Here is an 11,144-nt window from a genome sequence, read left to right on the forward strand (position 1 = left end):
AAAAAATGTATACACATTTTAAGAAAGGAAAACTGTATTAAAATGGTAATACTCAATATATACCAATAACAAAAGATGAATACAAGTCACGTTTGACTTCTGCAATTACAAGAGTGGTTACCATCAGCGTCCAGACACTTCTAATTACAGTGAATTACTACTTGAGCAACATTGACCAAAGTGTCCACTTGTATGCATTTTTTTGGCACCCCCAGTATATATTTGGAAGTAAGTGGTAGATAGAATATTCAGTCCAAAATATTTAGTTTATCACGCATCTCCTAAGAAAGAGGACATCTCTAAGAAAGAGGACATTCTCCTAAGAAAAATGACATTCTTCAATATGATTTTCACCTGGGAATATTAGTAGGTGTGTGCAAAAGTAATTGCGGTTTAAGAGGTTAAAAATAATTGCAAAAACCGCAATTACTTTTGCACCAACCAAATACAAATTATTTCTGTTATCATCTTCTACCAGTCCATGGTCAAATTTCTCCAATTGTCCTCACAAAGACTTTAACAGCTGTTTTTATTGACTCATGATCAAACCAAAGGCATGCATTTCCTTTGATTTTTATGTCTCTTCAGTATTTGTTAAATCTAAAACAATCCCTCAGCTTTTTTCCCAATGACATTGACCTGAGTCAAGGACAATTGTCTCATGAGTGTTCACACAATGTAAGTCTTTCTTTGTATATTATTTAGTTTGTTCCTCCTCCTCCTGTATTTCCCACGAACCAAAATTCCTCTAAAGGCTTGATGAGTCCTGGTTAAACCATTTTTTTCAAGAACACTTGGAAAAGGCCAGTGCTTCTCAAACTGCAGTAGCGTAAGAATCACCTGGGAATCTTTTTAAAATGCAGAATCTGATTCAATAGGTCTAGGGTGGGGCCTGAGGTTCTGCATTACTAACAAGCTCCAGGTGAGGCTGATGAGCCCATCTGGTCCACCGACCACACCAGCAGTAGCATGGACAAGGTGACGCTGCGTGCTTCACACTGCTTTGTATTGGGAGGTATGTGATGTCAAGTTGTCCCAGCTTGAGTGATACGAAGTTTGCTTCCTTGGTTTCTCAGATATTCCTACTGTAAAGGCACATTCCCTCCTTGGCAATCGGAAGTCATCTTGGGGTGACAGTTTGGCACTGGCAGTACAAAAATTTTAAATTCTTTATTTTCCACCTTCTTCTCCTCCTTATGTAATATTCATTTTGTAATTGCCTTTTTAACGTCTGTTTTTCCCACAGTGACTGTTTAGCTCTCTGCTGTACCCGAGTGCCTGGTACAGAGTAGGCATGCAATGGCTGTTCCAAGGAAAGAAATGGAATTTATGATTTCTATTTTGGTATTTCGTTTAGAGAGTTGACTGTGTGTTTTTAATTTTAAACGGATTTTTATTATTTTAAAAATTAATAAAAGTACCTGGTAAAATCATTCAAAAATACAAACAGATGTATAATCAAAAGATGTCCTTCCCGTCTTAGATGGCTCCCACCCAGTCCCCCAGCCCTCCTGCCCAGGATTCACTCCACTTCCCATTTGTTGTTACCCTTCTGGAGTACACAAAAGTATATTTGTATTCATTTTTATATTTCTCCTTAGTGGTAATACACCATCACAATTGTTATGAATCCTGCTTTGTTTCATTTATTGGTCTATCTTGGAGACTATCCTATATTTGTTTGCTTGGATAGTTCCTCCTCATTGTTTTCCATGACTGCATGGTTCTTTGGTATAGATAGACCAAGATTTATCTAACTAGTCCCTTATTGATGGACACAAGTTATTTCCAATGTTTTGCTATTACAAACCAGGATGTAATGAATACCCAGATACATACAAGGTTATATGGATATGCATTTTATCTACAGCGTAAATTTCTAAGAGTGGAATTGCTGGATCAAAGGGTGTCTGCACTTAAAAAATATTTTGACATTGTCCAATCACTCTCCAAAGAGGTTGCACCACTTTTCACTCCCGCCAGCAGCATTATCAGGCCCGTTCCTTCTACTGTGTGTGTGTGCCTGTGTGTAACAGACAAATAGTTAACACCTGTCCCCTACCAGGCTCAGTGAGAGACATTTTCACAGCGGTCAACTCCAAAGCCTTTCTCCCTCCTATCCACCTTTGTCTCCAGAGCCAAGCAGCCACAGCTTCCTGGCGAGTTCCCCTCCTATCTCACATCCATTCCTTCTTCCTTCTTCTCTCTTCACTCTGCCTCTGCCCCAGTTCAAGTCTTCATCCTCCATGCCCCATGGTGTCCCATCCCAAAACCCTGATTTAGCTTCCAATGTGCAGCAGCCAGACGCCCCTCTCCTGTTCACTGTCGCTCAAAGGCACCCACTGCTTGCAAGAAAAAAAGGCCACTTCCTTGGTTTGCCTATAGATATGCACTGTCTTGCCCCTCCTGTCTTCTGCAGCGTCATTTCCCACCCTCCCCCTCTGTGTACAATTCCAAAATTGTCATTTCCCACACTCCCTAACGTGGCAGGCCCCTGGCGCTTTGGTTTCCTTTCCCGTGTACCTCCTCACGCAGGCCGCCTGCACCTGAATCGTTCCTCCTCAAACTCTTGAGCCTCACTCCCTTAGGATGCATTTTCCAACCGCTCCCCCCCACCCCATGGCCACCCCAGGAGGGGTGAGGTGTCCCCTGTTGCTCTGGCTTTCCATGTTCTCTCTCGCACTACATTTGCAGCATTTCAGGTTTTAGAGAGTCTGTTCAGCTGTCTCTCTCCACACTAGGGTGTGAGTTCCTTGAGAGCAGAGGCATAGCCTAGTCATGGGGTGTCCCCGGTCCTGGCACCATGCCTGGCACACAGGAAGCAGATACATGTGGTTGTGTTGAACTTTATGTGGGTGAAGTGTGTGTGGGTGGTGGTGGTGAGGAAATGCTGACTGCGGTCGGGTCGGTTGTATTCAAAGTTGGGAGCCCTGGTGACTCCCTGGCCTGTGTGGGCTTCTGGGATGCAAATCTGGGGACCACTTTGCATAGAGAGCAGGAAATCCAGCAGGACCCTGAGGAGAAGAATAAAGGGAGAGCCAGGCAGGACTGGGTAGTAACCCTGCCAAAGGCTGTCAGGCTCCTGCTCAGACTGGAGCTGATGGAACTGAGCACAAGTACTGCGGGTGTTCTTCCCAGGTGGGTGCTTCCCAGGCTTTCTACCAGGGAAAAGTCGGGGCCGGGGGGGTAAGGGAAGGGAGAGGGGTGGTATCATATACATTCCAGGTCACCCTCAAGAGACTTGGGGGACAGATCAGCATCAGGGGCACCAGCAGGCAGACTTGAGGCTGGATTCACAAGGTGATGGCGGTGTAGGAGGGGTAGGAGAGGTGGAGCTGGGGAACAGGAAACAACTTTTGGAAGGGGCAGATCTCCCTTCTCCCGTAAAGGGGATGGTGGAATAGTGGGGGGAGGGGAGCGCAGAAGCTGTCCACTCCTGGGAGAGGGTTGAATGATGACAACCCCAGGGGTTGGGGAGAGGGCAGGCCGAGAGGGCCAGCGCTAAGACGTCCCGGCGTCCGCGAGGATGGAGTGGCCTCTGGTGGCCACCGTGGGAAGCAGGAGAGGGCGGGTCGGGGCGGGCCGGGAGGGCACTTCCTGCCAGGGCCTGGGGCTGCCCAGTTTTGCAAAGGAAGTGCTGCCGGAGCCGAAGGGGCGGGGGCAGGAAGTGGGCCGGAGGCTCCTGCAAGGGTGCGGCCGGGGGGCGGATAGGGGGAGGGAGCACGGAGGGGAACGGGACCAAGCACCCGTCCCCACCCAGTCGCCCCAGTCCCTGACGCCTCAGCCTGCCAGCTCTTCCTGCAACACCGCCAGGGCGGCCCACGTCAGGCCCGTTCAAAGTTCTTCCGTTTGGAGTTGAACTTGGCTTCCCAGTAACTCGCCCCGCTCCCGACCTCCACCTACTGGTGCCTCAAGAGCCCCTCCCCTCCACTCTGGGACAGAAACCACACCCCTCCTGTCTCTAAATACCTTCCAGGGGCCTCCCCTAAGGACGCATTTCAGCCTAGCTTTAATCTTATCCAGTTCTCAAAGTGCGGGCATTGAATCGATTCTGCAAAGAGGGCCGATCTCCATTTTGCAGATCTGATGACTGAGGCTGAGAGAAGTAGGAAAATTAAATAGTACTCAGATCATTCAAAGCGGTGTGCTTAATCTTGCACTTTCACACTTGAAGCCCCAGGGACCTAAGGCAGCCCTTTCTCCAGTACAACCCCACTCCCTCCAAAGGATTTGCTGAAGTGGGGCGTGACTTCATGTGACACAATCACTCCCCACTTCTCTGCCCCACCAATAATCACAGAGGCAGGATGGGGGGTCTGGCTTTCTTTAGTTCTCATCACACTGAGGGGCTCTCCATCATAGAGAAGGCACTTAAATGGGAGGGTCACCCAGTTCAGACCCTGCATACCCTCCTTCCCACCCCCAGCTCTCTGGGGGAGGAGGGACAATGACATCTCCATTTGATACCCCCATTGGCACTGGTATGTGGGTCCCCTTAACCATTAGGCCCTGGGGAGAGCCCAAGGCCTTGACCTCCAGACCCAGCATTTGGGGGAGGGATTCCAAGTAAAGGAGGCAGGGCTGGAAGGCAGGATGTCCTGGGAGTTGTCCCCAGCCAGCAGGGGATGAGTCAGGGGGGGCTGTAGAGGGTGGGTTGGCACAGGCGAAGGGGGTAGCTTGGTAGGAAGACCCCCAAATCCCACAAGGGTCCCACCTTCTACAGATCCCCTAAAGGCACCGGTGAAGTATGGGGTGGGTGGGGAGGCACCAGTTAGGTGGTATAGAGAGGCCCCCACACACTCAGCTGGTTGCCCTAGCAAAGGCTGGGCACAGAGAAGGTGCTCAATAAATGTGATTTGAATGAATGAATGAATGAATGAATGAATGAAACAAGACGGGTGTGAGGGACAGAGGACAGGGCCTGGGTCCCCTTTGGCCCAGCTTGCTTCATTCAGAAAATTGCAGTTTAAAAAATGTAAAAATCCTTTCCCTCCCTCCCCCCCCAATTTATGGGCCCAAGAAAGGGGTGAGGGAGGGTTGTCTCTACACTGACCCTTCCCTCTCCCCTTCCCCTAAAAATCTATATACACATATACATATTTATATGGCACCACAAAGGGGTCCTACCTATGCCCCCACACTCAGAGCTGGAGGAGCCAAGCCCCAGGGCCTAGGGGGGGTCAAGGCTGATGTGAGGAGTCAGGGCACAGGGGACACAGGGAGCAGCCCTCAACTGCTGATGAGTCCAGAGAAACTGGACTCTGGGTCCTGAAGAACAGACCCCTGCTCCCTTCACAGGTGGTAACAGATCTTCTCCCCTCCTGCCCACAATTTCTAGGCAGTGAAGGTGGAAGCTGTCCCAGACCCTAGGGAGGAGGTGGGGAGGCTGGTTCTTCCCCCCACCAGTAGCCTGGAGACTGTTCCAGGCCACAGCTGGCCCTATCTGGCTCTGGGAAAACCGGGGCGGGGGGGGGGGGGGGGAAGAGGGCTCTGTGGAAGGCACTTTGTGTCCACTGTTCTCAGGCTGGGGGCCCAAGGCATGGAGCAGCAGGAATCCCTCCCCTCCCCCAAGCAGAACCGGAAAGGGCCAAGGGGCCTAATTTGGCAGCAGAGAAACATGGCAGCACAGAGAAAGAGAAAGGGGGAGCAGCACGCAGGTCCCCACGGGTCCCCCGAGAAGAGGGAGGAGATTCTAAGGCACTGACACAGGGACCCAGGTCTCATCGTCCTTGGTGCAGCCTGCTGCCCCCTTTGCTGCCCACTTCCCCATGGCGCTGAGGTGGCCGAGGCGGCTGGGTTTTCTTAAGGAGGAGTCCACAAATGAAGGGTGCCGGTGTGGTCAGGGGCAGGTCCTGGCCCCAGGGCGCCTCACTAGCTGCCAGGCCGTGGCTGCCTGAGCACTGAGTACACGTCATCCACGCGGCTAAGCTGCTCGAAGAAGGGCAGGAGATCGTGAAGCTCTGTGTCACTCATGTTGTCAAACCACGAGGCCACCGGTACCTGGGCAGGTAAGTGGAGGGTGGTGAGGGGGGCAGGTGCCCCGGGCACAGAGTATCCAGGCCAGCCCTGAGCACCCACTGCGTGGTGGGCCACCTCCTGGAAGCCCCTTCCTCAGTTTGCAAACATTTTGACAGCAGCCCCCAGTAAGTCACATGTACATATACAACAAAGCAAGTTTTTTACGAAATGATACTTTACTGTGTGTAAAGCACTCTGATATTGCCTATTCTGTTTCATTTTTAAAAAAAATCCCAACTAGGACCCCCTAAATTATTTCTGTGACCCACTAACTTGTTACAACTGGCAGCTTGAAAAACTGCAACTGCTGCAATGCCCCGTGGGGACCCTAGCCCTCTACACACAGGCAGAAGGGACCGAATGACGAATAAAGTATGAAGTGAGTGGGCACAGGCTAATGAGAGGAAGGAGAGAGCAATAGGAGGGCACCAGGCCAGGGACACTGCCCAGCTTGGGAACAGGGGACCAAGGTGGCCCAAAGAGACTGACTCCTTTCTTTGGTCTCAGCCCCGTCCCGTCCCGTGAGGCACTCACAGCGTTGTCCGGATGGAAAACATAGGAGGCGGGCGAGTTGTCCACAATGAGCACCCGACGAAGGTCTCGGCCCAGCCTGCTCAGGTCCTTCACGTAGTTCCCTCGGTGGAAGACGCATGACTCACGAAACAGCCGTGCCCGGAAGGCCCCCCACTTGTCCAGCAGGTCAGCGACTGGGTCTGCATACTGCAGGTAGGAGGTGAGTCATCCGGGGCCCAGGGTGCCCCAGAGGTCACTGCCCAGAGGTCACATGCTGGAGGCGGAGGGGAGGGCAGGGTTGTCCCAGAAACCCTTCAGAGGATGGGGGACTCACCTTGGCGAGGCTGGCGGTGAACAGCACGCACTCGAAGAGCTCACCCATTCGCTGAAGGAACTCATCCACGTGGGGCCGCTTCAGCACATAGACCTGGGGGGTGGGCCAGTGAGGGGACTGCTGGCCTACAGGCTGGGGGTGCTGGGGTAGCTGAGGGCTGGGAGGGAGCTGGCAGAGGAGGCAGAGGGAGCACAGGGGACAGGCTGTTCCCAAGCCCTGTGAGGTATCCACTTGGTCAGTTACCCAACTGCTGCTGGAGAAAACTACCACCCTCCCCAAAGAGGATCAAAATGAAGCTCCGACTCCAGGCTTCGGGGAATCACTAATTCCCAGGCTCTTGCCCCACTACGGCCTCAGCCAAATGGGGGAGCCTGGGGGGCAGCCCCCTCACCCCAAGGCTGCAGGGCACCGGCCCCCGAGCCAAGTAATGGAGAACAGGCTGGATGGCACACAACCTATCCTGAATTACTTGAACTGGGTCCCGGGCAAGGTGGGGCAAGGGGGTGCCAAGGAGAACCTCACTCCCTGCAGGCCTTGGAGTTAAGTCCCTGAGGGTCTGTGTGACTTCAGGCATCTCTCTCTCTCTCTCTCTCTCTGTCTCTCTCTCTCTGCCTCAGATATTCCACATCTATCAAAGACCTATATGGGACTCTCAGGATTGCTGGGAGGAGCCTGGGGTTTAAATGGCAAATGCCAAGCCCACCACCTCCCCCCAATACCCAGCCCCTCACCTGGTGGACCACCCCATCAATCTCCACAGGGATGATGAAGTCAGCATTGTTCACTGGCTGTGAGGGAGGAAAAAGCGGCTGGAGTTGGGGCGAAGCCCAGAGACTGCCCTCCTAGACCAGGACAAGCCCCCTCAGCACCCCCAGGCTGGGGGCTGCCAGACAGGGCCCACCTTGAAGGAGCTGTGCACCAGGGTCTCGTCCAGGTCGATGACCACGCAGATCTTGTCTGAGTCCTGGGCCTTGGCCTCGGGGAGCAGGTACTGGACGGGGGTCTGCTGTGGGGATGGGCGGGGCTGGCTGGGGCTCCTCTCTCACACCCATCATTTCTACTACACAGGTCTTCCCTCCCCTAGTCCTCTACCTGGGAGCCACAGGAACATGGGAAGAGAGACCACCCCCTTCCCCAGAGACTTTGCCTCTGCCAAGTCTGGAGCCTGGGGCAGGACCCCTGGCTCTCTGGGCCTCACTTCCCCACATGGGAAACCAAGGCAGAGAACAGCTTCTAGCTATGACAGGGAAATTCAGAATTCCCGTGGCTGAGGGGCCCTCCCCTGGGTGGCAGCCTCAGAACTTTCTGGGGCCAAGATGGGAGGACCTGAGAGGGCTCCACCCTCCTCCAGACCTCCCAGGGCTTACAGGCACGCAATGAAAAGCCCTTTCCCCTAAACCCTCTCTGGGCTGAACTCGGGTGCTCCTGCAGCCCCAACTTAGCCACCACGCACCTTGGGGACAGCTCCATTTTCCTCCACGAGCAGAGGTGCCCCACTGTGGGTGGGCAGGGGCTCCCCATCGTCCCGGCAGACGCAGCAGAATAGTGAGTGGAGGATGCCCCGGCTCCGGGGCTTCTGAGAAGCAGCTGACTTCTGGTCACCTGAAGCAAGGAGGCCCAAGGTGGGGGCGTGCGTATGTGCCCAGGTGCCAACCCCTCGAATGTGAGGGTCTGGCCATGCCCCCTTCATGAAGGGAGACACACTGGTGTAGCTCCAGGCCACCCCTCTGCTTCCCACAAGTCATTCTAGGGTGGGTACAGAGGTACCCCTATTAGGGAGTGCGCTGGCTGGAGAGAGTTCCAAGAGTGCTTTCTCTTTTCCTCCCAACCTCCATCACTGCTAAGGGATCAGCCCCACTGGGGGAGCTGCCAGACTCCCATCTTACTTGAGCAGACCCTGCTCAGGAGGGCTCAGGAGGGCTGGGGCCTGTGGCCCTGGGACCCATTCCCGCTCTCTTTTCATACTCTCCACCCCCATGAGTCCAAAGTCCTCACTGAGGCTGGACTGAGAGGCAAGGGTGGACCTGGGGCCAGTGTCCAGCGGCCATCCACCGACTCCGCCTCCTCGGCCCCTGCCCGGCCCAGACCTCCAACCTAGAGCGGGGAATAAGTCAGCTGATTGACGTGCCCCCTCTCCACCAGGACCCAGACCAGAGGTGGGCAGACCTGGAGGGACTTCTAGCCTCTGAAATCAACACCAGGACAGGGAGGGGCAGACCTCCAGCCCAAGCCCGCCAGCCCGCGGCGCGGCTTCCCGGGTCGGTGCGTGTATGCACAGGCCCTGCGCCCCTGGGCCTGCAGCCAGGCCGCCTCGTGCCCTGCCCAAAGCACGAGTCTCCCCGAGGGCGCGCTGGCTACTTTTAGAAGTAGTTGCCCCTGTCTATACTCCTGAGGGACTTAGCGCCTCCACGTCGGACGCGGAAGTTTGTGGGGATCGTGGCTGTGTTGGCGGGAGATCCTTACAACCCTCCCCAGCCTGCTGTCACCTCGGCGCCCCCTCCCGCGACCCAACCAGACTGCAGCCCGGGGGAGGGGGGAGAGGGGCGGGGTCTCAGCGGGTGGCCAGAAGGCGCCCTCTTCAACCCCCTCCCCATCTCTCAGCCTCACTGGCGCCAATCGGGGGGCGGGTGGGGAGCGCGACTCTCGGGCATTGCGCACTGCCAGCCCGCGAGACCCGGAAGGAGCCTCCTCTTTACCCCTGCCTCAGTTTCCCCACCTCGAATAGACCGGAGCACCCAACAGGCGCCAGGCCCCGCCCCGCGTCTCTGAGCCTCCCCAAGTTCAAACTCTCTCCCCGCTCCCTCTCAGGTGGGGAGTTCCGAGTCCCGCCAAGGCAGGCGCCCAGGAAGGCGGCGGCGGCTGCCCGGGGGTTGGGGTGGGGTCCCGGCCCCCTCCTCCTGCCCTCCCGCGGGGCCCCGACTGTGGCCCCCTCCGCGCGGCCCTTCTACCTTTGCCCCGTAGCGGGCCCCGTGCCTCTTCCTTGCTGATCTGAGTAATGACGGCCGAGCTGTCCATGGGGCCGGCGCACTCCGCGCCGGCCGGAGTCTGGCCCCGGCGCCCGGCCTCCCCCCCGGCTCGGGCCGGAATCGGGGCGCGGGGGGGAGGGGAAGGGTGGGAGGGAGGGATCCCCGCAAGCTTCAGAGGGGAGGGGAGCCAGGTTCTAAGGGGGAGGGGGAGGGAGGGGGCGCGGAGGAAACTTTGTTACAACATGGAGTTTCCTCCCGGCGAGGCGGATGCAAACATGGAACCCGGGCGCCGTTTCAAGGCTCCCCCTTAAAAGGGCAACGGCTTCGGTGTGACCTGGACTCTGCCGCTGCTTTCATCACTTCTGGGGCCGGCGCGGCTCGGAGGGCGGGGAGGCGGGCCCGCCGGTGTTCCCGCCGCTCTCAAGGGGACGTCGCCTCCCTTCCTGCCGTCCGCCTGCGGGGAGCCTCTGCGGTTGCGTGGCAGGACCTACACCCGGCCCAACGTTCCAGGCGGCCCAGCCTGGAGGGTCAGAGCCTGCCCCACCCGCTGGGAGCGCCCACGCCGGGGAGTGCCAGAAGTCCGCTCGGCTCCACCTCTGCGCATTCCGAAGATCCGGGACAAGTTTCTTCTCAGTTTTCTCATCTGGGAAATGGGGATAACGCTATCTGGTCTATAAAACGGGCTCTCTCCGATGGTCACAGGAGCCACCTCGCAGTGTGTCGTGCGCGAGCGGTGGCTCTTTGCTCCCTCGAACATCTGTGCAGATCCACACAATTATGCTCTTGACCAGAATCACCCACCGCAATCTCAGGACCAGGTGACTTGTATTTGAAGGCCGTGAAAATTCCAACTTCCTGACCCGGGATGACCCCTGCTGACCTCTCCCAACTGCCCCACCTGGCGCCCACGCCAGCTACCAAGCGTTCCCTCCAGGAGGAGCCTTCGTCTGCGATGCTCCCTCTGCCTGGAACGCGCTTCCTCCCTTTCGTCCCCTTTCGCGAAGCCAAATCCCACAGACCTCGATGAAATGCTAGTCTCCAAGAAGCCTTCCCAGACCCTCTTCCTCCACTTCCACGTCGGCCACTCTGTGATTATTGGGGGTGGTGTGTGTGTGTAACGGCACCCGCACACAGTATGCTCTCAATCCCTGCGGGCCCAGTGCCGGACCGTGGGGGCCTCAGACATCTATTCTTTGGAGGTTTTTAAACACCGGTTCCACCCAGGTCCGTGCAGACACACCCTGGCCGGCGCTGGGGCCGTGTCCACACGGACTCTTCACGAAGGAAACTCCCAAGTTATGCGCCGTGAGGGC

General features: G+C 56.0%; 1 protein-coding gene across 2 annotated transcripts; it reads right to left on the reverse strand.

Annotated features, from left to right (window-relative positions):
- Window positions 1–5,839: 5,839 nt before the first annotated feature.
- CTDSP1 (CTD small phosphatase 1) lies at window positions 5,840–11,144 on the reverse strand. Of its 2 annotated transcripts, none has more exons than XM_033112493.1 (7): window positions 9,814–11,144; window positions 8,319–8,467; window positions 7,767–7,868; window positions 7,597–7,653; window positions 6,866–6,958; window positions 6,553–6,738; window positions 5,840–6,000 (listed from the first exon to the last, which is right to left on the reverse strand). In XM_033112493.1, the coding sequence occupies exons 1-7, from the start codon at window positions 9,878–9,880 to the stop codon at window positions 5,872–5,874; spliced, it is 783 nt and encodes a 260-aa protein (XP_032968384.1). In that variant the 5' UTR covers window positions 9,881–11,144; the 3' UTR covers window positions 5,840–5,871. The 2 variants fall into 2 exon arrangements, with proteins under 2 accessions (XP_032968384.1, XP_032968383.1); XM_033112492.1 differs by having other exon boundaries at window positions 7,767–7,871.

Source organism: Rhinolophus ferrumequinum, chromosome 8, assembly GCF_004115265.2.
Source record: "Rhinolophus ferrumequinum isolate MPI-CBG mRhiFer1 chromosome 8, mRhiFer1_v1.p, whole genome shotgun sequence".
In the NCBI taxonomy this organism is placed as follows: Eukaryota; Metazoa; Chordata; class Mammalia; order Chiroptera; family Rhinolophidae; genus Rhinolophus; species Rhinolophus ferrumequinum.

Bases quoted from the DNA above. Each gene is read 5' to 3' on its own strand.
- CTDSP1 (XM_033112492.1), bottom strand. From the start codon at position 9,880: ATGGACAGCTCGGCCGTCATTACTCAGATCAGCAAGGAAGAGGCACGG. The intron at 7,872-8,318 runs GTGCGTGGTGGC...CCATCCCCACAG, and splicing joins AAAATGGAGCTGTCCCCAAG to CAGACCCCCGTCCAGTACCT. The intron at 7,654-7,766 runs GTGGGCCCTGTC...CCTCCCTCACAG, and splicing joins TGGTGCACAGCTCCTTCAAG to CCAGTGAACAATGCTGACTT.